The sequence below is a fragment of the Neolamprologus brichardi genome, chromosome 5 (genome assembly GCF_056152115.1).
Source record: "Neolamprologus brichardi isolate AB-2024 chromosome 5, ASM5615211v1, whole genome shotgun sequence".
Classification (NCBI taxonomy): domain Eukaryota; kingdom Metazoa; phylum Chordata; class Actinopteri; order Cichliformes; family Cichlidae; genus Neolamprologus; species Neolamprologus brichardi.
In genome coordinates, this window is record NC_142108.1 from 13,107,171 (window position 1) to 13,134,736 (window position 27,566).

Below are 27,566 nucleotides of genomic sequence, written 5' to 3' on the forward strand. Positions count from 1 at the left end.
TTCATGAGTCAAAGTCTAAAGTGACATGTATTCTTGTTTCAAATGTTAATTATTGTTTTTACTGAAAAATGGTTTTACTGCTGTACACTGAGACCATAAAAGCGCACTGTAAAACCAAGAGTTAATATGCATATGCTGCATCTGCATATGTGCACTGCTCCACATGTCCTTTAACTGTCTCACTTAAATTGCATAAACAAGATTCCAAATGAATATCCTTCCTACGGCTTGCTCACGACTGTGCTGCTCCATTACACTAATGACCAAATGCAGCCATTAATCATGCTCAGCCATTAATATGTCTCCTGGTCACATGTTCTCAGTCCTGTTCAATCACTCCCATTCATTCCTGACATGCTACTCAGCCAAGACACGACCCAATAGCCCTTCTGGGAGGCCATTGTTTTTTACTGATGATATATATTGCAGCCCTCAGCATTGTAGCTGTTACTACAATCTCACCACTTGTCCCAGTCAAAGCAAGATACATTTGGTGCTGTCACCCAGCTCCACTGAAAGATTCAGGAGGTCCAATATCATTTTTTCTTTGTTAGATTAATGGCCTTCTTCAAACTTTTATTCCGGACAGTGAAACCAGAGATGAGTCAGTGAGGTGACGCCACCCAGGCAGCCAAACGGCTCTGATTAATTTAACACACTCTTTATTGCTCACCACTCCCTAGCAACAGATCTAGAAATGGATGTAGTTTCCTTCATCCATCCTCATCACAGCAAAATCTTCTACAAGAAGGACATGATGATAAGCACTGCTGCAGCCCACCACATCCAGCAGTTTTGATGGGAAATATTCATGGAAAATATTGTTCACACTCTTTTGCATTTATAACAACATGCTAAGCATGCATTATGTTATCCTAAACAACACAGTATTACCACATCTTATTTCAGACCTTCCCAAAGTGTGGGGCCCGCCCCCTAGGGGGGGCGCAGAGCCATGGCAAGGGGGGCGCGGTATGAAAAGGAAAAAAACAAAACGCTTGGACACTGCTAGCACGGGGACCCCACAGAAATGCAAAGCAGGAGATGAAGCATTGCTGAATATGTTTCCAAACCAACTTCATTCTAAGCCAAAGACTAGAAAATATGGTGAAGCATATCTTCCCTTTGGTTTCACCTGCACAAGTGCCAAGGTAGGTCTCCCCTGCAGAATTGGTTTTCCCTTTGTCAGGAGCAGTGCTGGGTTTTTCCAATCACGGACAAACAGGATCCCACATTCTTGATTTTTAGTTCACAAACACTTCTTATAATAACTAACTACTCCTGACATTTTGGAGATGTTAGCTCTTTATACAGTAAAGTTACAGTGGGATACAAATAATATCAGGCTGATCCTGCCACGATTTGTTCAAATCACGGACAAACAGTATCCCACAGCTGTTTATGTTTTTAACCCCATTTTGCACAGAGAGGCATTTTTTGAAAAATGTATTGATAGCAATGTTGAATATTATTACACAGGGGAAAAAAAACAACTACACGTAAAATAATCACACCGCGATGCCTCTGCCTTTCTAAATAGAGGGACAGTAACTGGTGTAAAATCTGAAGATAGTCAGATTAACAGTATTTTGTCTCTATCTGTCATTCTGCAATTCATCTCATGTAAACAATAACGTGGCGCACAGCGTGACGTGAAAAAGGGCACATACCTTTGACATTGCATGACGAACTCTGTATTCCTCGTCCACACGTAAAAGCAAAAAAGGAGTTTTAAAAAATCTCTGTTTTCGGTGATTCGAAACGCCGTTTTACGTGTGGACGAAACAGCTGCGTTTTCAAAAATACCCGTGTAGGTGCGGACGTAGCGTAAAAGAGTTAGTAGTATATTTTATTACTACCTGTAATTTATTGCAGTTTACTTGTATTTGCTTAATTGTTTACTAAATGTTTGAGGTGTGAAATAAACCACAATGGAGCAAAATATGGGTGTGTGCGGTTGTGGAGGATGTGTTTGTGCGTGTGCACGTGGGCGGGGGGGCGCGAACATTTTTCATGTAAAACAAAGGGGTGCCCAGCAAAAAAAGTTTGGGGACCACTGTCTTATTTTATTCAGAATTTTTTGAACCATTTCTAATGCTTTTTTGTACCTTTTAACAGTCCAAACATTCATGCTTGTTTTAAAGTTACAGTGTATGAAATTGAACCACTAGATGTCAGTAGACTGCAGATTGCAGTCAGCTGAATTCTATATTTTTGCCCCTTTAATTTCAAGAGTATAAGGGCACCTTCGTCATGGTGGTGCCATGTAAGAAAATGATGTTACATTTACCTGTGTCACTTTGGCGGGTACTTTGGAAGAGGCTGTAAAACATTGTGAAAGGAGTCAGTGTAGTTCACTTCCATGTGATGACACCAATAGTGAGTTGTTTAGGATGTGCGTAAAGTTTCTGTTATTAAGCGCTACTTTTCCTACTGCCAACTTATTAATGTTAGCCATTGTTAGCTAAACTTTCTATGAAGTAGAGCTAACATTGTTGGACTTAGCAAATAAATTCTCACATAATATCAAAATGTAATCATACTGTATTTAGAATTGAGCAAACAGGGACACTCGACCCAAACACTGGCTGGCATAACATTAATAGATTAATGTTTCCAGAAACCAACACCTGTTCCTATGTTTTTTTAATAGATTAGTTCATAAGAATGCACCCGATCAACATATATCTATGAGTACAACAACAACTTTCTGTTAACCTAAAAAACAAACTATACCTTTAACTACTGACTAACCAGTTGTGAAGGCATTTGATATTATCAGATTCTTCACACAACTACATTTTTCACTTCTTAAACCTACACACATATCTCGATTTGTATGAAAGTTCTTCACATTTTGATTTTTGCCACCCTGAAACTTCCAAAAGTGTTATCATATTTGATAAGTCAGATATTGCTTGTAACACGACCACTCTGAGGGAGAATGAGCTCAACAGAATCATCCAGAAATTCTGACTTTTTTCTGTGCAAAATATAAAAGTTAAAAGTGAAATTAAAATGACAAAATGACAAAAAAAAAATGCGTATTTGTAAATGTTTCTATAAGTTAGGTTCTTATGCTTTAGTGCTCTGTGCTGCTATCACCGATCACTGCTGTTCAACTTTGATCTGATATCTAATCCCAGACCACACCCAATACATGAACTCCCTTCACCCCGATAATGAAATCTCAGCACAGTATATTTACTCCCTATTTTTCCACATGAGTGTGATATCTGCTTTCATTTGAAACACGATGCACACACTGAGTTCAGCAGGTTGAAATGAGAAAAGATATTCTATCCTGACAGTGTCAAAGAAGAAGCATTGAGGGCATGCCCCCTCGGGAATACTCAGAGAACCAGAAGGATCAATGCTAATGGCAGCATCTGGCTGGTGGTTAGTATTATTGATACAGTCGCCCTCAAAAATCACTGACTATGATGTTTTTTTAAATGTGGGTATAAGTGCATGTGCCTCACATAAACACAGTTAAAGCTAGTGTAAAACTGCAGGTAGTCTTAGGATGGATAAGAAACTTTGACAGAAGCCATTCTGGCTGGTTAGAGCAGAATCTGGAAACAATAGAAAGTGAGATGAGCTCTGTGCAAATAGGGGGAGGGAAAGAAGAAAGCATTACTGATCATACAGCAGGTTGATTAGATTACAGAGCCAAGGCTAACAGGCCATTTGTTACACAGAGAGCCAGGCCTTGGCAGTAGCTGCGGATCTGAAGTGCAGAGCAAAACTGAGTGCGTTTGTGTGAGGGTGAATGAAAGATGTAAAAAAGAGATTAGACTAATTAAACTACAGGGTGCTGCAGATGATCCTTCAAGAAGAGGAAACCCAAATTTAAATCTAATCAGAAAATACTGAGTTTGAATAAAGGCTGTTGATTTATTTGTAACGGCGTGTGGGTATATGTGTTAGAAGGAGGAAATAACATGATAGACTGTGTCACATGTGTGTTGTAACATATGTAATCACTTGAATGGCTATGATTCTATCAGAGGTATTGAGCATCACCGGAGACACAAAGAGTGCCACACCCAGTCGACACAGAGCATGCTCTGTATTACATCAACTTTATGCTGGACTGTCTGCAGACCTCGCTTAAAATTACTTTACACAAACAGGCACACACAGAGACTGCTGAGAGATCTGAAGGCATTGCCTCAAATCGTCATACTTTTTATAGTTGTTGCAGTGCCGTGTGCTTATCATGTAATGCTCAATTATAACTTAGATTTCACAGTTTGAGCTAATATTCTTAAATGGCACAGTGGGATATCATGACTTTTTAGTTTGCAACCTTGCAATTACACTTTATACTTGCAACACATATTTGTTCTATTGTAGCTTATATTTATGTCTGCACCTGGAGGAAAAACAGCAAATGTAAAGAGAAGAATTCTGGCAAGCTGCACTTTATTGGCTTGGTGCATTAGAGTATAATAGAAATCATTTGTTCTTGGTAAATCACAGACTCTGTGAGCTTGCTGTAACAAAATCACCTGTTCCATCTGCAAGACCAGTGTTTCCATGAACTTACAAGTTGGATTACCTGGACTGAAAAATCCAGAGTTTTCTGACATACTCAAACAGGGATTACTGGGTTTAGTGCATTTCAAATGGATAGCATAACTGCAGAGTCATGGCTCTGTCCCAGACGCCCAGAATATCAATAAAGTATCCCATTACTATAAAAGGAGAGAGAGACAAAGAGGAGAGGGGCAGGGAGACAAATGGAAAGGAATCAGATCAATGTACCTATGTGATTCAATTAAGAATAGAATTTCACATTTTCTTATATTGAGAACCAGGTAACAAAATCCTCAGCTGGCACTGTTACGAGAATTGTAGAAGTTTATGCAACACTTATATGTAAGATATAAGAAATTAAAACTGATAGAGAAAACACGAGTTCAAGATGTCAGCGAGTGCAAAAATCAGAGACCTTAGTTTTTAAAGTAGTGTTGTGGAAGCTGGTGTGGCTCTCTGCCAAATGCTCTTGTTAAAAGGATGGTACCGTCGAGACAGAGAGCAAGGCAGAGGATTGGTGACAGCACAGAAAGAGGCAGTCTTTCTGTGCTGGGCTCTGAAGGGTAGGGAGTGGTCAAAGCTGGTGTGCTGATAACTGATTGAGTAAGGAAGGCTTCATGTGGGTGGGGTGAGGAAAATGAGCGAGGGGGGAGGTGTGATGCTCATAAGGCAACTAGCCTGAGTGCATAAAAACCCTCAGATCTCTTCAGTCTGATGTCCTGTTGCTTCACAAGCTTCTTGAAGCCTACATCACTCCATCTATCCTCAGCAGCAGAGAGCAGAACCAGCCCAACCATGAGCCACTCTTCAGTGCATACCTCCTACAGGCGCACCTTTGGAAGCCCACACTCCATGTCCTCTTACACCCCCGTGTCCTCTCGAATGCCTGTTTCTGCGGGACGCTACATGCGTTCGATGTCACCTGTGGTGACATCCCGATCCACCACCTTCCACCAACAGCGTTCCCGCCCTAGCCCCCAGCCCCCTCGCCTCTCCTATGACAAGGTGGACTTCACTCTGGCTGAAGCCATCAACCAGGAGTTCCTCACCACCCGCAGCAATGAGAAGGCCGAGCTGCAGGAGCTCAACGACCGCTTTGCCAGCTTCATTGAGAAGGTGCGATACCTGGAACAGCAGAATGGTGCATTGCAGCAGGAGCTCAACCAGTTCAAGGGCCAGCAGCAGCACGGGCAGCCCAACCGTGCATCTGAGCTCTTCCAGGAGGAGCTAAGGGAGCTGCGGCGCCAGATGGATGCTATCGGCAAAGAGAGGGACCAATACCAGCTGGAGAGGGATAACCTGGCAGAAGACTTGGCCCTACTCAAGCAAAGGTTGGTACCAAGGTGACAGACAGACAGATAGATAGATAGATAGATAAGATTATCTAGTTTTCTTTCCTCCCATTTTAAGTGAAGAGGAGACAGGGAATCTGCTGTGCTGCTACTTGACTCGTGTAAAGGGTGAGGTTGGGCGTGGCACAAAAGCAGCAGCATGACACAGAGGACACAGGAGGCTGCATCGTATCATGTCTGCAATTCATATCTGGTTATATATAAATGTCTTGAAAGACTGAGTAACTAAAAGTAAGGTGAAAAATGTCTATTAACAAAAGCAAAGAGATCAAAGGAAAACAATCTGTGACACTGTGATTGATGCCAAATAATGTCATGACATGACTGACAGTAAATAGTTTTCTTGAATGCCAAATCTGTACAGTGCTTTACAAATGCACATTAGAATTCATGCAGACAGGGAGACAAGAGGAGGGAGGAGAAGGATGGAGAAATCGGACACAGGGAGGGGCTGGTGAGGACCAGCGAGGAAAGAGAGAGGGGAAATGGGACCAGAGAAAAAGAGGCTGGGTGTCAGGCGTGGTGAGGATAGCGTCAGGAAAAATCAATGTGACTCAATGACTCCATTAGGTGTATTTTCAGTGTCCCTCTGTGTGCTGAGAGGACGGTGCCAGAGACCCCATTAGGACAAAAGGCCCTGTGTAACACGACATGAATTAAAGATGAGGCAGCAGGACCCACTAATCTACTTTATGTCCAGCCCGGGTAAGACCTCTGTCTGACATAACAGATGGGCCTGCCTTCACCTGCACATCCAGACACTAACAGCCCAGAAGAACTTAGCAGAAGCAAACTTAGATGTTCTGCATTTAGATCAAGGACTATAGAACTTAACATACGTTCGACAAGAAATCCAATGAATAAGCATAAATCTATAATTCATTTAAATCTTTTCTGATATCACGCAAATTCTACTCTTTAATTCTTTATCACTGTAAACTAGTTTCACTAGTGTAATGATTTCAAAATGTGTTAAAAAATTATAAGTGTGTGTGTGCATAACCCTTCTGAGTGCATGACCTTATTGAACAGCAGAGATGCCACATTAGCTGAGAGGAAGAGCAGCTGATCCCAGCAGGCGCACTCCCAAAAATCCTTTTTACAACACAACAAATTAACAAATTGATCCAGAAAGCTTTTTGCCAGCTGATGCCCTCCTGCAACCTTTGACTCAGACAGTATTCTTTGGGGGGGGGGGGGGGGGGGGGGGGGGGGGGGGAGGGAGTCCACCTGTCATCGATCATTACTGAAAATATTACATTTTGTTCTTAGGTTGGATGAAGAAGCCCAGAAGAGGGCAGATGCTGAGAATAACCTAACTGCCTTCCGCAAGGTAAACAACAGGCTCAGTGGACTGTGACTGATTACAGTGTCCCCTTTCAGGTCACAACGGACAGCTTTGTTCCACCTCCAATACTTATGTAATACTGCCACAGTAACATGACAGGGCAGATTCCTAAAATGGCATTGATCCACACCAGTGCACACAGGAGCCTGTGTACATTTTTTAGTTAATGCATGTTTTTATATAAAAATTGTATCCTCTCAGGGTGCAGATGTTTGTACAATTGAAACACACATACACTGAATGTTTTCTATTGCATTTTATTTATGTCTGTCATTGCCATTGTTTTATAGGATGTGGATGATGCCACACTGTCTCGTCTGGAGTTGGAGAGGAAGATTGAGTCTCTGATGGATGAGATTGAATTCCTAAAGAAAATCCACGATGAGGTAAGGGGTAATATCACTGCACCCCACTTCTCTCTATTTGTAAAAATGTGAACCCTCTTTCTTTCAGGGTTCACTTATCAAAGTACAGAATATTTTCTGGAGAAAGAATTGTAACATTCTTTACAAATAAGAAATTCCTCTGTGATTGAATGTCATTTAAGTCCTTTAATCTGATTATGATGATTTAATTTGCATTTAAATCATCATAATCAGATTAAATGACTATTAAGTGAGTATAACACTAAACAATTCAGTTCAATTTTATTTATATAGCTCCGACTCACAACATTAGATGCCTCAAGGCATTTGAAGGTAGAGACCCTACAATAATACAGAGAAAACCCAACAATCAAACGACCCCCTTTGAGCAAGCGCTTGGCGACAGTAGGGAGGAAAAACTCCCTTTTTACAGGAAAGAAACCTCTGAAAGAAGCAGATTCAAGGAGGGGCAGCCATATGCTGTGACCGGAAAATACACTCCAGGATTGGATATGCAAGGATTTGTGAGAGAGATGTTCCTGTTAGTGTTGAGAGTTGAGAGTTAGCCATTATCGGTGAGACCCAGCCTCCGGTGTGGTATTAATGGAGGGTTACACAGATGTTTCTCACGGAGGAAAAGAATTTGAAAAGCATCTTTGCAGAAGGAAAACTGTTTTCACAATTTTTATGTGCTTCTATTCGTCATCAGGAAATCCAGGATGTACAAGTGAGCGTCCAGACCCAGCAGCTGACGATGCAGGTGGACAGCAGCTCCAGGCCTGATCTAACTGGTGCTCTGAGGGAAATCAGAGCCCAATATGAAACCATTGCCTTAAAGAATATGCAAGAATCTGAGGAATGGTACAAGTCCAAGGTAGGCAGAGAGAAAGACACATGGGCCACACACAAGTATATAAGTATTTTTTTGTGTGTGTACTTCATCTTTTGCTTTTTGCAGTTTGTTGATCTGACTGAGTCTGCAAAGCGCAACAATGATGCTCTGAGGCAGGCCAAGCAGGAGGCCAACGAGTCCAGGAGGCAGATTCAGTCTCTTAACTGTGAAATTGATGCACTGAAGAACACGGTAAGCTGGAGTACCAGATGGCATTAATCTATCATAATGTACTATACACAAGTATCAGCAGTCGAGATGTTTTTGGATGGACGTCTAAAGTCTGATGTCCAAATTTGTGTGTTTTTGTTTTCTCAGAATGAAGCTCTGCTGAGGCAGATGCGTGAAATGGAGGATCAATTTGGCAATGAGGCAGCCAACTACCAAGATAATATAGGCAGGCTGGAGGATGAGATCCGCCACCTGAAGGAGGAAATGGCTCGCCACCTTCGCGAGTACCAGGATCTCCTCAATGTCAAGATGGCTCTGGACATTGAGATTGCCACTTACCGCAAACTGCTGGAGGGGGAGGAGAGCAGGTGAGCGAGAACATGCTGCGTCCATGTCTTCATTAGTAACAACATGATCAGTATCAGTATCATCTGTTTCTTCAAAGCTTAGCCCCAGATAATGGTACAACTCAAGTGCAACAAAACAATTAGCTTTTTATTACACGTTGTAACACCATCATGTTATTTTTCTGTTTAGGATTTCTGTTCCCATCCTCAATATTGGCATGAGCAATCACCTTGGAGGTAAGCTACAGTTGTTGGGGTTTTTTTCACAGTCAAATATTAGATTAAATTCTCTCACATCTTTCCATTAAAGCTGTAACCATTTGATTACTCTTCACTTTCTTCAGCATTGTAAGAATTCCCATTTTGTTTCTGAGCTGCTCTCTTCGGCTTAGTCACTGGCACAAATTGTAATGAAATAAAAATGTGTTGTGACTTCTTTTATCACAGAAAACATTTTCCAAAAGAAAAGTTCATCTTTTTACTGATTATTCTAACAGGAGAGGCTCATGCCGGAGGCAGATGTAAAAGTAATCTAGGATTCTCATTTCAAACAATGGGTTCTTTTACTTCTAGGATTAAGGGGACCTAGAATCCCAGAACATTGCCTCTTATCACTGTCCAGTAATAAACTCTTTCAGTCATTCATCAAGATGATTCAACTTTTCTAATAAATCTCTCAAAAGTAAAACTCGTCTTTTCGTGAGTGCACATATATCTAAATGTTAAAATCTAAGCAGCATTTTAATGGAACCTTTTTGCAGACTATGAAAAAGCTCCGGATAGCATGGGCAAGAGAACTGTCGTGATAAAGACAGTGGAGACTAGAGATGGAGAGGTAAGGCAATTTATACAAAAATGTTGCTTACCAAAGATCACAACACTGATCACTGGCAAGTAACACAACGACAATATTAGTATGCATCGCGTAGAAAAGTTATACTAACCTGGATATTATGTTCCTCTCTAGGTGCTGAAGGAATCCAGGAGAGAGAAAGATAGAGATTCTGGTGCAATTGACAAGGATGACAGGGATGAGTAGACAGAAACTCATTACATAATATGAAGGCCAGTGCCATGATAGAAACAAAACTGAAAATGTTGATGAAAAATAGAAAAACAAACTCCGATCTGTAAACTGTAGTTCTCGTTCTCACTAGTTACGAGTTTCACTGTTTAGCAAATTGTCTCTCAGCATAGGTGCAACCATGCATGAATTCCTTTAGACAGTGTCAATCTGGTGCTATTTAAACCACCCAACTTTTTGCTAAACACTTTTGCTTTCTGTAGCAGTAAAAACCCTTTATAAACAAACCACAGAGGCCTTGGTTTACAGTGCAATCCTAAGATGATCTCACATTTGTAGCAGAGTATTAAACCACACCCTAAACTACATCATTTATGTACAGCATTTTAGTTGATTGTGTTGTATAAATATCTCTCTCTATTTATGAATGCCTTACTAACAAACTGCTTGACACTGCCCTTTGGCCAACAAACCTTAAAAACCGACTGAGAACAAATCAAGATGTCTGCATTTGTTTTAGAAGCTTTGCTGCCCTCTTACTGTGCAAATCACCATTCACCAAAGACAGTAAATACAATAGGAAATTCTGACAGTATAAATATGAAACTTTACTGAATTTGCTTTGCAATGCCGTTTGTATCTGGCACAACTGAGGAAAGAATATGTATGTGAGAATAAAAGTCATCCGTGAAAATAAACGCCATCCTTGCAAATCAGTGTTGTTGTGTTTCCATGAATGTAATATGTCTGTGAAGGTTCTCAGTCATCCAGGTCATCGTAGTCAAAGGAGCTTGCAAAGAAAAGCGTCTGGACTTCTTTAAGGGCAACTTAAAGAAGTCCAGACGCTTTTCTTTGCAAGCTCCTTTGACCATGAATGTAATCTCTCCATAACCTGCATTTTGCAATTTTCACATGTGTGAAGTGGGTTGCATAATAAAATTAGAGGATAGATGCAAACTATCGATCCTATTACGCTAGTAGTTCCGATACCAATATTTGGCATCCATGATATCATATGTGGATCGATCTGGCTACTTTTAGTATGTACGTGAATCGGGTAGTAAGAGAGCTGAGGTATAGCTGGGAGCAAGACCACAAAGGTATTAGTCAATGACAGCTTAAAATAAATTCTAATGGTTTAATTTATGCAACTCTTAGCATTTTTGCACACGGTCATATCCATCACACAGGACCCTTAGTTATAGCTCCTATTCCCCGAGTGACACCTCCCAGGCGAACCTTCATCGCAGACTGCAGCTGTTTTCCACACATTTCGCGCACTTTGATTCCGCCATACTTTAATCCTGCTGTATCAAATCTCTGTATTAAGCTTCTTCGCTTAAACTTAACACAGCCATGTCAGTGGTGTACATTCCTTTTTCAGTCCCCAACTTAAAAAGGCGCTACCTGAAAGGCAAAATTCAGGGCACAGATACTCCACGTCGTGACGACATTCTACATCCGCCTCCAGAGTTTTCGCTCGCGGTCTTGGCGCGAGACTTGTCCGGTTTGTCGCAGTTGTGTGACTGCAGGTGGAAAACAGCCGTATATTGTTAGAAAAGAGAGCGCCAAATGCGCTGGTGGTTGTTTAAAAGGAGCGACTGAAACAACATTTGGACGACCTAGAAGGTAAGTAAGTTGTTTCTACTTTCTTTATACTGTTTGAAACGTAAAAGCTAAGGTAGCTGCTCTGACACAAGATTACCGATCTGAAGGAAGACCGCAGTCTTAGCAGAAATAGTAGCATAGTAGTATTATAAGTATATTGTATACAGCTCTAAATATGCCATCAATAACATAAGTTAGTTTTCTTCAGCAGGTCCTGTAAATAAGTAGTAGTAATTGTAGTAAAGCTAGAGTGCACTCAGTTTGTACCGACACACACTTAACAAGGTCATCAAGTCAAACACAGCTGAGTAGGTATATGCAAAAATGTGTCGCTTTATTTATTAGGTACTCATTGCTGGTACCTGGACTTTCGTTTGCCTTCAGAATAGCCTTAATTCATAGATTCAACAAGCTGCTGGAAAAATTCATATGAGATTTTGGTCCTTATTGACATGACAGCATCATACATTTGCTGCAGATTTGGTGGCACTACATCCACGATGAGAATCTCCTGTTTCACCACAACCTAAAGATCCTGTGTTGGATTCAGGACAGTGAACTCAGTGCCATGTTTAAGAAACTAGTTAGAGATAATTTGAGCTTTAAGACATGATGTTATCCTGCTTGTAAAAATCCATCAGTAGATGGGTTCACTGTAGGTAGGGTCAGTAGCAATAACTCCGTAGGATGTGTTGTTTAAACAATGCTCAGTTTGTACTAAAGGGTCCAAAGCATACAAAGGAAATATCCTCTACACTATTACACCAGCAGCAGCAGCCTGAACCACGTTTTCATGTTGTTTTCACCAAATTATGACCCTACTGTCTGAATGTCGCAGCAGAAATTGAGGCTCGTCAGACCAGGTACCATTTTCAGGTCTTCTTTTGCCCAATTTTGGTGAGCTTGTGGTAATTGTAGCTCCAGTTTCCTTTTCCTAGTTGACAGGAGTGGCACCCAGTGTGGTCCTCTGCTGCTGTAGGCCATCTACTTCAAGGACACATTTGAGACGCTCTTTGCTAACCTTGTTTGTAAGGAGCAATTATTTCAGGTTGAGCTTTTTGTGATTATTCTGACAATTTTAGGTCACTTACGCTGATCCCCTGGAACTCAAGGCACCCTGATGGTGTGTGGACTTATTCATGATGAACTGTGAACTTTTGGCAACTTGCAGTGCTCTAGGTTACCTGGAGGGAGACACCTATCACAAGGAGGCTGATTGCTTAGGTGAGTCCCTTTTGAAGTGTAAATATATATGTAGTTGTTGTTTTGATCCAGAACAGTCCTCTCACAGCTGCCCTGTCTCTATGTTACAGAGAGTGTGAAAGACTTGATTCGCTATTTACGCCATGAAGATGACGCCCGTGATGTCCGGCAGCAGTTGGGTGAAAGCCAGATTGTACAGAATGACCTTCTGCCTATTATCATTCAGCACAGACAGGACAAAGCCTTATTTGATGCCTGCATCAGGTACGAATCCTGAGAAGTCTCATCTATAAAATATATGTGTATATGTAAATATCCTCATCTGTATTTTAGCGAAGGTTATTTGGGTATATTTTTTATCTTATTTTTGTGTTATGTGATATGTTTTTTGATTCTGGAGTAAAGATTGATTGATAGGTAAGTGACAGTGACAAATAAAAATAGTAATACTGTCCTTTAATACAATTCGTGTAACATGTGTTACTATGGTGACACATTATTGTTAGAAAATTAATCAATTTGATTCTCTGTCAATACAAGTTTGTTTAAAAAAATCTGTTACTTAAAATCTCTCTCTCTCTTTTTTTTTTCTAGACTCATGGTCAACCTCACGCAGCCTGCCATGCTCTGTTTTGGTAAAGTCCCAGATGACCCAGTGTTCAGGCATCACTTTTTGCAAGTGACGTCTCATTTGCAGGCTTATAAGGAGGTATTTGAAGAGCAATAACGCAAGGATTTTATAAAAAGTGTTTTTTATGTAATTACAAACAAAATATTTGCAGCCAATGTTTTTATAAAGCACACAATAAAAGTATCACTGATGCCACTTTATCGTTATCTTTCATTTTCAGGCATTTGCCAGTGAGAGTGTGTTTTGTATCTTGAGTGAGACATTGTACAACCTTCTACAACTTGTGAGTATTTCACTTGTTCAGATTTTTGTTTTCATTGAGCAGTTTCCAGTCAGAGTAAAAATGCTTCTGATTCTTCATGCATTTCTGTCTGCATCCTCACCTTTGGTCACTCAGGACTGGGAGCAGAGACAGGAAGAAGATAACCTGCTGATAGAGAGGATTTTGCTGCTGGTTAGAAATGTGCTTCATGTACCTGCAAACCCCAGTGAAGAGAAGGTTTGACTTAAAAAAGAATTATGCTGATTCCATATAAGTGCTTTGCAAGTTCTACCCATCCCTAATCTCTCTCTTTTTATCCTTTATTTGCAGAAAGTGGATGATGATGCCAGTGTCCATGATCGAGTGCTGTGGGCCATTCACATGAGCGGCTTTGATGACCTGATCAAGTTCCTGGCCTCAGCACAGAGTGAGCAGCAGTGGAGTATGCATGTGTTGGAAATCATCTCCCTTATGTTCAGAGACCAGGTTAGACAGAAAGATCCATTTTGGGAGTGCACATCTAAATGTTCTAGCTGTTCTCTGTTTCAGTGGGTTTTGTTGTTGTTGTTGTTTTCTTTCTTTACAGACTCCAGAAGCTTTGGTGAGTGCCGGCCATGCTCGTTCAGCAGAAGAGAAGAAGAAGGACTCCAATGAGCTGGAGGCACTGAGGCAGAAGGAGCATGCAGAGAAACATTCTCGCACTTTACAAAGAGGGACCAGGTGCAGACACACAATGTTCTTTAGTGCCAAGTTTACCGTTCCCAATTACAGAAGAGTTTAAATGCACATAGATTTTCAAGTGGTGATGGGTGGGAGGTCCTGGGTAAACAAGGGTTCCAACTTGAACCTCTGAACTTCTCAGTCAAAATCACTTCCTTGCTGCAATTCTGGACTGTTCACAATAATGTGTATTACATTAGAAGTATCTGTGAACTAGGAATACTTCTGGGTGAGGTGCAGCTACAGAAGAGTTGCAGTAAAAAAAAATAGTGTCATGGCAAAAGTCAGCATAGCATTAAGACACATGGTGGAGTTGCAACAAGTTGGTTTAGAATGAGTGCAGATGGATGGGTAAATGTCATTATATGCTTGCAAAAATGTTCCCAAAAACACTATAGCATCCTCAGCACTGAGACACAATGTATATGCTGTTGTTTTCCTCTTAGACACTCTCGCTTCGGTGGGTCTTTTGTTGTTCAAGGACTGAAGGCAATAGGGGACAAAGATGTGATCTATCACAGGAACCTTCAGAATGTGAGCTGTTAAATTTCCATTAAGAAATCTTTCCATTAAGAGATTGTGTTAAGAGAAAAAAATTTATTGTGTCTGTTTTATTTATTTATTTTTTTAAGTTCAAAAATTACACTCACGACATTGGCAAAGCAGTGAGACGTGTTCCCAAGAGGCATCGAAAGGCCCAAGAAAGTGGGGAGAAGCGACGTTCGGCCTTAAATGTTCGACTTTTCCTGCGAGAGTTTTGTGTGGACTTCTTGGAGAACTGCTACAATAGACTCATGTACCTCGTTAAGGTCGGCCACTGTTACGGGTCTTATTTTTTTGTATAGATGTACAGTGATATGCTGAACACAAGTTTTTCTCAGCTAAATTATTAAAATGCTTTTTTGTGAACAAGAAGATGCTTCTTACCTCGACATCTAAAACCATCGAAAACAGCCAAAAAGGGCATCGAATGTTTTTTGTTTTCACCAGATTTTTGTCTTTGTCTTCTCAACAGGAAAGTCTCATTCGTGAGCAGACTCAGCAACATGATGAGACCTATTACCTGTGGGCACTAAGCTTTTTCATGGCTTTCAACAGAGGCAGTTGTTTCCGTGCCGACCTGGTTTCTGAGACCATGTCAATCCGGGCATTTCATTTTATTGAGCGCAACATTACCAACTACTATGAGATGCTGCTCACAGACCGGAAAGAGGCCACTTCTTGGTCCCGCAGGTAAGGCGATCGTTTAGAAGCTGGTTAATGGAATCGAATACTTGAGTCGGCCCAACACTGCTGCGATTTGTTCCTTTTAGGATGCACTTGGCACTAAAGGCATATCAAGAACTGCTGCTAACTGTGAATGAGATGGACAGATCGCAGGATGAAAGCATCCGGGAGAGTTCCAGCGTCATTAAAAGTAAGATTGTAGGTTTAAAAGTTTATATATAACTTTTGTTCAAGGGGAACAGTTTTTCACATGGTCTTCTAGTATATGCATAGTTGTGATCAGACATTTGGGCATGAATGTCATGGTAAATTTGGGCTTTTGTACAGCATAAATCTTAAATGATTTTAAAAAACAAGACTTGAGTTCACAAGTTTTAATTTATTTTGGATTTTCTCTGAACCACGCAGGGTCAAAAGTATACAAACGGTCTCAAATATGTACCACTAATACACTCTTTTAACAAGTGGTGCTGAAGGTTTTACAGTGACTTTCAACTCGCCAAGGCCTATTAATTTCTCGTTCATGGTCATGATTGAGTACAACTGGCATGAAAAGGATTTGCTTGATAGCACTCATTGGATTGACAATTGTTAAGTACAATGGGGAAGTCCAAGAACTTCACAGACGTGCTAAGGAGAATTGTAGATTTGCACAAATTGGGAAGATTTCTTGGAGCCATTTCTAAACAACTGCAGATTCTAAGATCAGTAATTCAGACTTTGCCAAAGTCTGGAACAAGACCCAAGCTGTCACCCTCAGATGAGAGGAAATTGGTCAGGATGTTCAGGAACAACCCAGGAACCTCAAGGCTCAAGCCTGCCATTAACTAGAAACTGCTGAAAGACCAGCATCACTGTCCACAGTGAAGTGGATTTTACATCACCATCAACTGAGAGACAAGCCAAAGGCTTCTGGATAAAGGTTTTAGGGTCAGATGAGACAAAGATTGAGCTGTCAAGAGGTATGTATGGAGGAGTGAAGGTAAGGCTTTCAAACTTGACTTAATTTGCTGCCAGTGGTACTGGTACATTGCACAAAGTGGATGGAATAATTAACAAGGAGGACTACCTCCAATTTTTCCCCTTCCCCTCAAATCAACAGCTAGAGGATCGTTACCAATATGAGCCAGATATTAGTGGTATATGTTTGAAATATAAATTCATACTTATTCACCCAAGACATATACTGTAGAATTATTCCAACCTGGAAAAAGAACAACTCACAGAAATTGCTAAAATCCAAAAATAACCACAACATTCATGCCCATCATGAGTGGATGTAAACTTCTGTACACAACTGTGTATACCACTAAGACAATCCCCGGTGTTAATTCTTGTTTATGGCTGATTATAAGAGTTTGTCTCATCTGTTTGCGTTCACTTTCTAGGCAACATATTCTACCTGATGGAGTACAGAGAGATTTTCCTGACCTTGTTGAGAAAGTATGATGAAACCAAGCAACCTCAATCCTACCTCAAAGACCTGGTAGAGTCAACTCACCTCTTCTTGCGAATGTTAGAGCGCTTCTGCAAAGGCCGCAGAAACTTGATGGTGCAGGTAAGTTCTTGTGCTTAATTTGCAGTGTTTGTTTGTTTTTTCGCCTGTCCCATTTGGTTCTTTTGCCATCAGAATTATTGTCTAAAGGCCAAGAAAGATGCCCAACGGATTTACTTTACCAAATGGACCATCCCGGCCTTGCAGTATTGGTCTATTTGATTCACCTTTGTTTTTATTGTTTATTTTATTTTCACTTGCTTTTGTTTTTTTTTAATGTTAACATTTGCTCTGTTAACTCTTCAGAGGAAGAGGGTGAAGCGGAGAAAGTCTCAAGGTAAGAAAAAGGAGGCAGCTCCAGAAACTAGTCCAGAGGCCCTGGAGGAGACCTGGAAGATTGTGGAGGAAGAGCTGAAGGGTGCAGGGTTTAAGGTTGGTGTGAAGCTCAGCCTCAAGAGATGTTTTTTTGGTTATGTAGAAACATGAAATTGTTTTTAGGAAAATTACTTCACAGGAAATTTCACTTTAAAAAAATGTCACTTTTTTATACCCAAAAAGAATAATGGGACAAATCAACCTAATTTTCTTAAATGCAGACACATGAATCATTTTGTTTTGGGGGAAAATGTAATAGTATCGATGTCGCCGGGTGTGACTCAACAAAATAAGTAATGGCAGCACAACCGTAAAAATTTGGAAAGGTCAGAAGACCCTTTGAATAATATCCATAAGTTTTTGTGTGACTTTGTATTTAAAATGACTGTAATTTCTAATCAGATGATTCAGTAAACCCATTACATTAAAGCTAAAAGTCTGCATTTTAATCACATCTTGATTATTTGTTTTAAAATTTACTGATGAGATTGGAAAGTTACAAAATAATTTACCATTATCTAGAAGCTTATAGACCTGACTGGTAGTTAAAAAGCACCTTTCTACACCATGTGAGCATTCAGAGTCCTTTCTGCTCTCAGGCACCTGATCTCACTCACATCCATATAGCTGTTTTATCTATGTCTACGTGCTTTATATTCACACACACTCCAATATTGTTGCATTGTAAGTATATTATAATATTATTATCAGGAGTAGCAGAGAGAAAGTTTTGTTTCAGAGCTGATTTTAGACAAGAGGTCTTAAAAATGTCAAAAACATATCGATGTGACAAACTTGCTCACGCTCAGCGTCTCCTCTTGTCCTCTGTTTGCAGTTGTCTGAATCTTTAACTCAAAGCTTAGTGCCGTTTGATGCCACGTCTGAGACTCCCCTCGAGGATCAGCGTACTGAGGCTATGGTGAGAGTGCAGGATGCTCTGCTGGCTCGAATGGGCCCAGAAGCTCTGGGGCTGCTGCGTGCTGCCAGGTCAGTAAAACTCAGTATGATTTTATTTTTTTTAATTTAAATCTTATAGTGGCCACTGCAAAATGTTTAAAATTTACACAGTTTCTGAAGTTAACTGCATTAGAGACTCAATTTGAAATCATGTGGATATGAAAAATGCCTTTTCTAGAAGAAGTTTTTAAAGGTTAAAAATGACTTTGTTTATTCAATTATTAAATTAGACTTTTCTTTCAGTTATCCTAAGTTTCTAAGCAGGCATGTGTAGTTAGGAAAATGTTTGTTTTTTTCCTTTCTTGTCATGCTCAGAGAGGTGTGGCCAGAGGGAGATGTGTTTGGTTCAGCTGATGTGGAACCTGAAGAGGAACTGGAACTCCTTAAGCAGATCCTCCAAGCCAAACTGCCAAGTAAGTATCAAAGTGTATATTTATCACTCTTGTGCAAAAGCCTCCATGCAGGATTCAAACCTTTGCTTTTGACTTCAGGGTCATCTCAGACTGCTGTGGTGGAGGAGGAGGAAGAGGAGGACGATGGGCCAGAGATGGAAGAGGAAGAGCTGGAGTCTGTCCAGGTTTCTGAAACAGAGTTCAAATTTCTAGACTTTATCAAGAGGTGAGAAGTAACTTGTGGCCAATCTGTACTGTGCTCCATGCTAAATGTTGCCTTACAGTCTGTTTGCATACAGTTCTGTGACTTTCCTAATGGGAAGTTTGCCCCTTCTCTTGGTCTTCACAGATTTGCCAACCCCGGTATTGTTCATCCGTACCTTCTCCTGCTGAAATCCTATTCAAAAAACACTCCACACACAAACCACTGCATTGCTCGAATGCTGCACCGCCTGGCTGTTGACCTTAAAATGGACGCCCTGCTCTTCCAGTTGTCAGTTTTCCACATTTTCAACAAAATCTTAAATGACCCTGCTGCAGCTGCTTACCAGGTAGGGTAACAACACTGGAGGAAAGCGTTTGGTAATCCTAGTTAAGTTTCTCTGACATCTGTGTGAGATAGCTCACTATGGGAGCTTCCTACTGATGCTAAATTCTGATACCAGAATATCCACATTCAGGGACTACCCTGACAGTGGATAATAAATCAGTTATGTCTGAAGCGCTCTTTGTAGAAGAAAGTAAGGTTGCCTGGTGTGCAGCCAGAGCATGCACTAAAGGGAGGGGATGCTGTTACATTCAGGTGTGGGAAGCTTCTGTGATTGATAACACCGGAGGGCACCTGGCATGTCAGATATCTAGCAATTAAAAAGAACACTTTCTTCTGCAAGCTGTTGATATACAGCTTAGATATTACACAATCGCTTACATGTTTTTTCCTCTTCTCCATCACAGGAACTAGTGACTCTTGGCAAATATTTAGTGAAACGGTTCGTTTCACTGGCAGCACAGAACAATAAAGCGTATGTGGAGCTGCTGTTCTGGAAAAATGTGGGAGCTGTGCGTGAGATGACAGAAGGCTACACCAAAGAGTGGGTGCTTTTCTTTTTTTCACGTTCTATTTACATGGACTTAATACATGTGTTCATGTAAAGTCATTTTCACATGTGCACTGCAGCCCTGAACTATTATAGACATTATAATACAGAGTATAATCTCATGTTTCTAGGCAGCGCCCCTTGTGTGCCCAATTACTTTCTCGTTGCTCATGTGTGAAAACGGTTCATGTGTCATATCATGTGTAACATTGTAAAGCATGCATATGTATTTATGTCCATAATTTGAAGTATTGCATGTCATTGTTGTGAATCTGTTAGAGAGGAAAAGAGACCAGCATGGACTGAAGAGGAGGAAGAGGAATTGCGCAGACTCTACGAGGAGCACCGTGACTCTGAAGGTTGGCTTTGTTTGCTGTTTGCACATCTTTTCTTGTCTCTTATAAGGAGTGTTGGGGTCATTACTCAAAAAAAAAAGGAACATGTTAAATATTACTTATTCCTTTTGGGAGTTTTCTTTTGTTTTGTTTTAAGTAATGCATTGAGTTACTTAATGACTGTAGAAATGAAATTGTTACAGTATTTGTTACATCCTTTTGTGTTACTCTATAACTTGGCCTGAAATACACAGTTACATAATTGCCAGTTAAAATAAATCATATTCTGTAGTCCCACACACATAAATCAACATCCTAATAATAACACACATGAAACCTTTTATTGCAAAGCAAATTTAGAAATCACCCAAAGTAACTTTAGAGCAGTTGTTACTGCAGTTCTACTGTAGAAATATGTACACATAGAAATAGCTTTTTAATTAATTTTTGACTGTCAAACCAGCTTATTAATAATTGAACCATTGGAGCACCATAACAACATAATTCTAACTGTGACATGATTACTGAGTTAAGTAAGTGATACGTTACTGAAAAAGTAATGTGACCACATTGATGTGTTACAGAGTATATTACACCCAAAACTTGTTATAAGTTACTAAGTTACTGTGTGTTATGGGGTGGCTGTAGCTCAGGAGGTAGAGCAGGTCACCTACTGATCGGAAGGTTGGTGGTTCGATCCTTGGCTCCTCCAGTCTGCATGTCAAGTATCCTTGGGCAAGATACTAACCCCAAGTTGCTCTCCGATGCGTCCATCGGAGTATGAATGTGTGTGAATGTAGTTAAATTGCACTAAGTATAGATAAAGTGCTTGTGAGAATGGGTGTGATTGGGTGAATGTGGCATGTTGTATAGAGCGCTTTGAGTGCTCCGAGAGAGTAGAAAAGCGCTATATAAGAATCAGTCCATTTACCATTTACCATTTAAATATACTTGTACATGATGCACTGAAGTTTGAAGCTTCTGACTGCTGACTCTTGTGCATAGTGCCAGACATAGTGGAGACTCTTCTGCCATTACTAAGCAACAGCAACCGCACTCGGCGTCAGGTAGTGACGCAGCTGGTACATATGCGCCTGGTGGACAATGCTAAAGAACTGAAGAAACCCAAGTATGTACTTATTTTCAATGAAGGATGTAATGCAAACTAATAATACACTGTACACTAAACAAGGCTGCCATTAAAGAATGTTTGTCATATTCAAAGGAAAGGTACTGGAATTGTTCTGTGGACTGAAGAGCAGGAGCTGGAGTTGCAGATGCTGTTTGAGGAGTACAGAGACTCTGATGGTAAGAGATATTCTATTATTTTTAAACGCATGACAGAAAAATAAAATTTTACCTTTCATCTGTCCTCTGTTCCAGTCTCAGTAAATTAAGCATGAATACTTCACAGCATGTGTGTCCAGTTTTGACTGATAAAACCTCTGCTTTCACAGATGTGCTGGGTAACATCATGAAGAAGCTCACTGCTAAGCGGTCCCGAGCACGTGTGGTGGACAAGCTGCTCAGCATGGGCCTGGTGTCTGAGAGACGAGAACTGTATAAGAAGAGAAGTCGGAGTGCTCACGGGAAGAGCACTGGAAAAGGAATGGTAGCTACTTTAGTCTTTTATGCTTAAAATATAAGAGATTAAAAACTTCAGAACAAATAAGATTTGTTTCGGGGTCAACCTTCAGGATCAATAAAGTTTTATTGAATTGAATTGAATTGAAGATGTTATTTGTTCAAATGAATTATATTTGAAGAAATGTCAATTTCTTAATAAATTTAAACAAATTTTTTGATGCAGACTGAAGAAGAGTTCTTGGCTGAACTCACACAAGGCACCCAGGATGATTCTGTGGACAGAGATGATGAATATGAGCAAGAGGATGAGTCTGAGGAGAGTGAGGCAGAGGACCTTGAAGAGCAGGAAAGTGAAAGATCACTAAATGGTGGCAGGAGGAGCCAAGGCATGCACTCTACAGGAGAAAGGAGACCTGATGTAGAGAAAATGGTGTATGCTCTGAAACAGGAAGGTGAGACAAAGGCCAGATTGCCCATGTTCTCACTGATCAGAGAGGATGAATGGATAACATGTAATGCGATGATGTGGATTTAATGTTTGTAGTAAGTTATTAAAATCTGGATTTTTTTTCCCCCCATAGGCATGTCTGGACCTTTGTTGTGGCTACAGAATTGTCTGAACAAAACAGCAGATGATCGTGAAAATGACGGTGAGTGCATCTGTCAACAAAAAAAAAAAACATTTTCCAGACATTGTTTTTTCTGCTGTTGGTGATTTTAGGAAGATATAGATGCATGCTGCACAGTGCGTTTAAAGCATGTTGTAATTACTTTTATTTGGCGCGATATTGAAATGATTGTGGTCCGTTTCCCAGGTTTGTCTCAGCCCGTTCCACTGGCCCCGTTCACAGAGTCAAATGAAGAAGCCATGGAAAACAAGAGCTTCCAACGACTGTTGCGCAAATTGGGAATGCGAGCACCTGCAAATGAACAGGTGTGTGCTTGCATGCGAGTGATATTTCACTGTCAAATGAGTCATGTGACATTATTCTGTGCTGTAGTCCTACTCCTAATCTGTTTTGTGCGACTGTAGTTTGGGCTGAATTAGAGAAATCTATATTTAGAAATGACACAGAACTACATTAAATACAAAAGAAAAAACTTGAGGTGAGTGTTGTTGAAAAGGGTTTTTGTTGTTGTTTTTTGGTAACTAGGAGTCCTTCTGGAGAATCCCTGCAAAGATCAGTGTATCTCAGCTCCGGAGTGCGGCTGCAGCTCTCAGCCCGAAGGAGGACAAACCTAAAAATGATGATGAGCAAGATGGGACCAGGAGCCCAGCAGAGGAACCCCGTGGGGAGGAAGAGGAGGACATGTCTCATGAACAGAGAGCTCAGGCCCTGAGAGCTCTGCTGCTTGCACGCAAGAGGAAACGATACACCACTGAGGATGCAGGTATATGTGGCAGATTTATTTTCTGATTTTTTTTTTTCTGTCTAGGATTAAACCATTTAATTACAGCTTACAGCACTTTAGCTTGTCACATAGCCAACAATGTAGCAGTAACCTTGAGTAATAATTAATGTAGTAGTAGTAGTAGTAGTAGTTTAATCTGTTAATCTGTTACAATAGCACTGTTCTCATAGGTTGTGAAGAACTGACCACTGTTTGTTTGCATCTGGAGTTTAGGAAAAAAGTAACAAAGCTTTAAGTTTGAAAAAATAATTCAGCTGCCTAATGCAGATGTTGTAGATTAAATCGAGGGTCATTTTGCTCCTGTGAAGCAAAGACAGAAGATGTTTTGAGGATTAGGATTAGCTGCCGTCTTTAGTACACTGTAAAAGCCATAGACAGGAGCTGAGAAAAACAAAAGCTCCCTAAAGTGGTTTGGGGGGTGAATTCAGCCCTCTGGAGGTCTGCAGTCTAGACAGTGGAAACTTAACTGAATATAAAACAAACCAAAGAAGTGGAAGCTGGGCCTTATGCCAGGAAGCAGGTTTGGCCAACGACTCTGAGTTTATTAACCGTGAGATGAGGGAAATTTTGGCTTTTATGTTCATCCCTGAGTCACTTAGCAGACTCTGTGAACTAAACCTGGTTGTTGGCAGGTTTATTTCAACAAACGGAGTTTCCCTGACTCCCTCACATGAGCGCTTTTTAATCGTTTAGTTGTTAGAATACCTAAAAAGAACAGCCAACAGCCAACTTTAACTCAGGTTTTGGAAAAGCGATGAAAAATGTCAAGAGAAAATCCACGGGCAGTTAAAATAACAGAGGCTCGACTCATTTTATCGCTCTGGATGACCAGCCAATGCCTGTCGTGGAAAACATAGGATTGCACCGTCTTCTCAGCATACTCGGGCTGCAATATGAAATATAATAAATGAACAGAAGTGTTTATTTATTATTCTGAAAGCTCGAGACAGTGCCAATAGTTCAGTGATATTTTGTTAAATTACAATGTGGAGACTCCGCAATAATTTAACAGAAGTGCTTATTTTTCACTTGAAATTTTTTTGTGGTCATTTTTAGTAAGATTTTATTTTTTATCGGCAGAGAATAAAATAAAACCTGTCTTCCAATTCATTGCATTTGTGTGTGTGTGTGTGTGTGTGTGTGTGTGTGGGGGTGTTTGTGTGGGTGTGTGTGTGGGTGTGTGGTAGAAGTATCAGTTTTTGTACTCTGTATCGGCAAGTACTCAGATCCAAGTATCGGTATCGTATCGGTTTGAAAAAATTGGTATCGTTGCATCCCTAGATCAAACGGTAAACGTTGTCTTAGCTGTTTCTCCAGATTTTTATCCTCAGTTTGAGTCACCTACACTTTGTCCCTGTCAAGTTATGTTTGACTAATTTGATTTACAAAAACAAAATAAATGTAAAATTAGGATTCCAGCTTCATCTAGTACAAATTCAACTTAACAGGTATTACTGACTAAAATGACAGTTTTTTGAATGGAGGCTTTGCTCTTTATTTACCTGTTGCCATGGTGAATCCTGGTCTCAGAGCTGCACTGATGATGACTTCATTTCTACTCTCTATATAAAACTCAGTTTAATTTTTAATGTTGAATGTGCTTCCTATTCTATTTAGCAGTTTTATCATCTGTCTGTGAAGCACTGCTATGTTGTATTGGGTATATTTTGGCTATGCCTTGTATTTTATTTATGCAAGTTATGCCAAACATGTTTTTGTTGTAGTTGCATCTGAAATTGCTAGAAAAAAGCAGCGTGCACATAATATAAAGTCAGAAACCACATGTTATGATGAGAGTCCTCTGCTGTGCCAGTTTGGGTGAAGTAGTACAGCTGCGTTAGAATCAGGATGGGAAATGGCTGCAATGCTGGTAAAATACTTAGTGTCTCAAGCGTTAATTGGGGATGGAGCAGTAATTACATTGATGTGACTTGTGTTCATACTGGGTTTTTTGTTGTTGTTGTGTTTTGTTTTGTTTTTAAGCTCCTGAGTCAGATGCCGCTCCTGTCGATGACACAGATGATGTAAATGAAAGGTGAGGTCTCATCCTATGATTTTTATTAACTAGTAAACATAAGGGGGAAATCTTCAGAGCATTAACTCCTTAAATATCCATGTTTACATCAGTTCCCAGGACAACACCTCAACTAAAAGAAACAGAAGCAGAGTTTTGGACGATGACGAGGAGAACGGTATTGTGCTCCTGCTTGTTTGACGGGTTCACTGGTGTTTGATTATGACAGAGCTTGATCATTTCGCTCACACGTTGCTCTCTTTGCAGACAAAGACTCCGCTACTGCAGCGGCTATGGATACAAATGGCGATGAAGATTCAGACAAGGAGGACATCTCTGCTCCTGTGAAGAGAAGACGCGTGGTCTTAATTGATGAAGAGGAGGATTAGAGACGGCCTTTAATGGGCTGTAAAACTTCAGATGGGAGATGCATTAAAAGTCCCGCATGTTGCACGCAGCCCGCTGGAGGCCTGAAGTCCAGACAGGAGAAACTATTAATGGAATACTAAAAAAAAAGTAACCCAAAAGAACATATGGAAAATTAGCCTGTGTAAAAAAAAAAAAAACTTCTTCTTTTTGTTCTCCGAGTGAACAATTTATTGGCATTTCCTACTAACGAAGTTCTGCTGGTCTTTAATTTTGTTAGTCTACATATGTTCTTAAAAGGTTCCCAAATAGATATCAAACAATGCTGGGAAGGTTGTGCATCATGTTTACTCTAAGATTAAACTTTTTATCTGAATGCTGTTCCATGATACAAGTCTTTTGTATGTTTTCAAGTTCTTGTCAATGTTGACTTGAGACTTCATAATTCTATTCAAGTGTACTGATTAATAAAACCACACTGCTGACAGAATACAAAAATGGCTTCCTGGCAGGGTTTTTTTTGTTGTTGTTGTGCGTCGGCCTTTGTTGCACCACTAGGGGGCGTATACATGTTATTAACTAAGAATTAAGTATAGAATTGGTAACACAGACTAATTTTTTCTCTTTATTATTTTTTTTCTCTTTATTGCTTTCAAATGTGGCTTTCAGTTTTTGAAAAAAATGGCTTTACAGTTACAGAGATGTACAAGACAGCCGGAAAAAATAAAAATTCTTCTTTGGTTCAGTCATACTTGTGAAAAACACAAAAAAAAAATCCCAAGAATAAATGTGTGATTCGATTTCCTTCCACGTGTGGATCTTGCATCTAGTCTGCAGTCGCCGCCTCTAGTCATCCACGTTTTCCAGCTGGGTTGGAGGTGGTCTTTGTCCTCACATCTGGACCACGTTAGTAACTTCCTGTCATAGCATCTGCTCTGCCCCCATCCCACAGAGCCAGAAGCAGAGCTGACAATCTACAGACACTGCTGTGAGTTAAGCATGTGTGGGTGGAGTCCTTAAAGCTGAGAGGTTAAAGGTACATCACTTCCTGTGAACAGTAAAATGGTCTACATGAATTTAAGGGTCAGACACTTTAGTTGTTAGCAGCGACTCAGGATTTGTGACCAGAAGCATTCGTCTGATGTGAATGAGGCATCATGTTGACCAATTGATTAAATATTTAGAAGTCTAACAAATGGTAACTCAAATGGAAGTTGACTTTTCATTAAAAAATTAAAGGACATTTGATTTTTAAAGTGTGTATGTTTGTACTCAACTGTTTCCTTTAAGAAACCGTTGTTTAGTTGTTGCCCCAAGGTGACTGTGGCACTTTTTCTCAGCAGATATGAAACTGTTGCTTTTTATTTCCTGTATTTCTCAGGACTTTTTGTAGTTTAAAGAAAGCTGTAATTTTTAAAAGTAGTTCGGCAACAAACAGGTCCTCTAAGGATTTAATGCCTTACAAAACTGAACCCACTGACAGCACCCATTCAATTTCAAATCCATGAAAACTATTAAATCATACATCGTGCATAAGGCAATTAGTCATTCTCCTTCTTTAAATTGCCTTGGGGCGCTGTGTGTTTGTGGTAAATTCTCTGGAAAATACCTGCCTAATCCATTGTAAGGACTGAGGGAAAAAACACCACAACTTCCTGATATTTTTGTCGTACTGCAATTTATCTCAGAATACACGTGTAATTGAGCTTCATGCCACAGCATGATAAGAAAATGCACAAAGATGTTATTAGTTCTATGTGTGTCTGGTAGTTCATACACTTCTGTGCATTCAGTGATCAGATTGTGACTTTCAGGGATGTAAATGTTTAATGGAAAGAAACAG

General features: G+C 40.2%; 2 protein-coding genes across 2 annotated transcripts; both read left to right on the forward strand.

The window, feature by feature from the left end:
• The first annotated feature begins 5,225 nt into the window (after positions 1–5,225).
• prph (peripherin) lies at positions 5,226–10,750 on the forward strand. The gene is made up of 9 exons (XM_006784332.3): positions 5,226–5,873; positions 7,167–7,227; positions 7,533–7,628; positions 8,317–8,481; positions 8,566–8,691; positions 8,818–9,038; positions 9,208–9,254; positions 9,779–9,852; positions 9,985–10,750. The coding sequence occupies exons 1-9, from the start codon at positions 5,257–5,259 to the stop codon at positions 10,054–10,056; spliced, it is 1,479 nt and encodes a 492-aa protein (XP_006784395.1). The 5' UTR covers positions 5,226–5,256; the 3' UTR covers positions 10,057–10,750.
• A 784-nt stretch (positions 10,751–11,534) lies between these two features.
• On the forward strand, positions 11,535–26,221 carry timeless (timeless circadian clock). The gene is made up of 30 exons (XM_006784331.3): positions 11,535–11,670; positions 12,732–12,873; positions 12,963–13,116; positions 13,447–13,561; positions 13,704–13,766; positions 13,881–13,982; positions 14,076–14,231; positions 14,332–14,465; positions 14,912–14,999; positions 15,098–15,274; positions 15,481–15,698; positions 15,779–15,882; positions 17,081–17,250; positions 17,494–17,619; positions 18,398–18,549; positions 18,835–18,932; positions 19,011–19,137; positions 19,261–19,462; positions 19,866–20,002; positions 20,288–20,367; positions 21,349–21,472; positions 21,569–21,651; positions 21,801–21,955; positions 22,154–22,382; positions 22,512–22,580; positions 22,746–22,864; positions 23,085–23,322; positions 25,327–25,378; positions 25,471–25,535; positions 25,625–26,221. Exons 2-30 carry the CDS (start codon positions 12,789–12,791, stop codon positions 25,744–25,746), a joined length of 3,744 nt encoding a protein of 1,247 aa, XP_006784394.1. The 5' UTR covers positions 11,535–11,670; positions 12,732–12,788; the 3' UTR covers positions 25,747–26,221.
• The last annotated feature ends 1,345 nt before the right edge of the window (positions 26,222–27,566 follow it).

Excerpts from the sequence above, each read along its gene's own strand:
- prph (XM_006784332.3), top strand. The coding sequence starts at position 5,257 with ATGTCCTGTTGCTTCACAAGCTTCTTGAAGCCTACATCACTCCATCTA. Across the intron at positions 8,692-8,817 it reads TTGATGCACTGAAGAACACG|AATGAAGCTCTGCTGAGGCA; the intron begins GTAAGCTGGAGT and ends TTGTTTTCTCAG. Across the intron at positions 9,039-9,207 it reads CTGGAGGGGGAGGAGAGCAG|GATTTCTGTTCCCATCCTCA; the intron begins GTGAGCGAGAAC and ends TTTTCTGTTTAG.
- timeless (XM_006784331.3), top strand. The coding sequence starts at position 12,789 with ATGATGAACTGTGAACTTTTGGCAACTTGCAGTGCTCTAGGTTACCTG. Across the intron at positions 12,874-12,962 it reads CAAGGAGGCTGATTGCTTAG|AGAGTGTGAAAGACTTGATT; the intron begins GTGAGTCCCTTT and ends TCTATGTTACAG. Across the intron at positions 17,251-17,493 it reads GCAGAAACTTGATGGTGCAG|AGGAAGAGGGTGAAGCGGAG; the intron begins GTAAGTTCTTGT and ends TTAACTCTTCAG.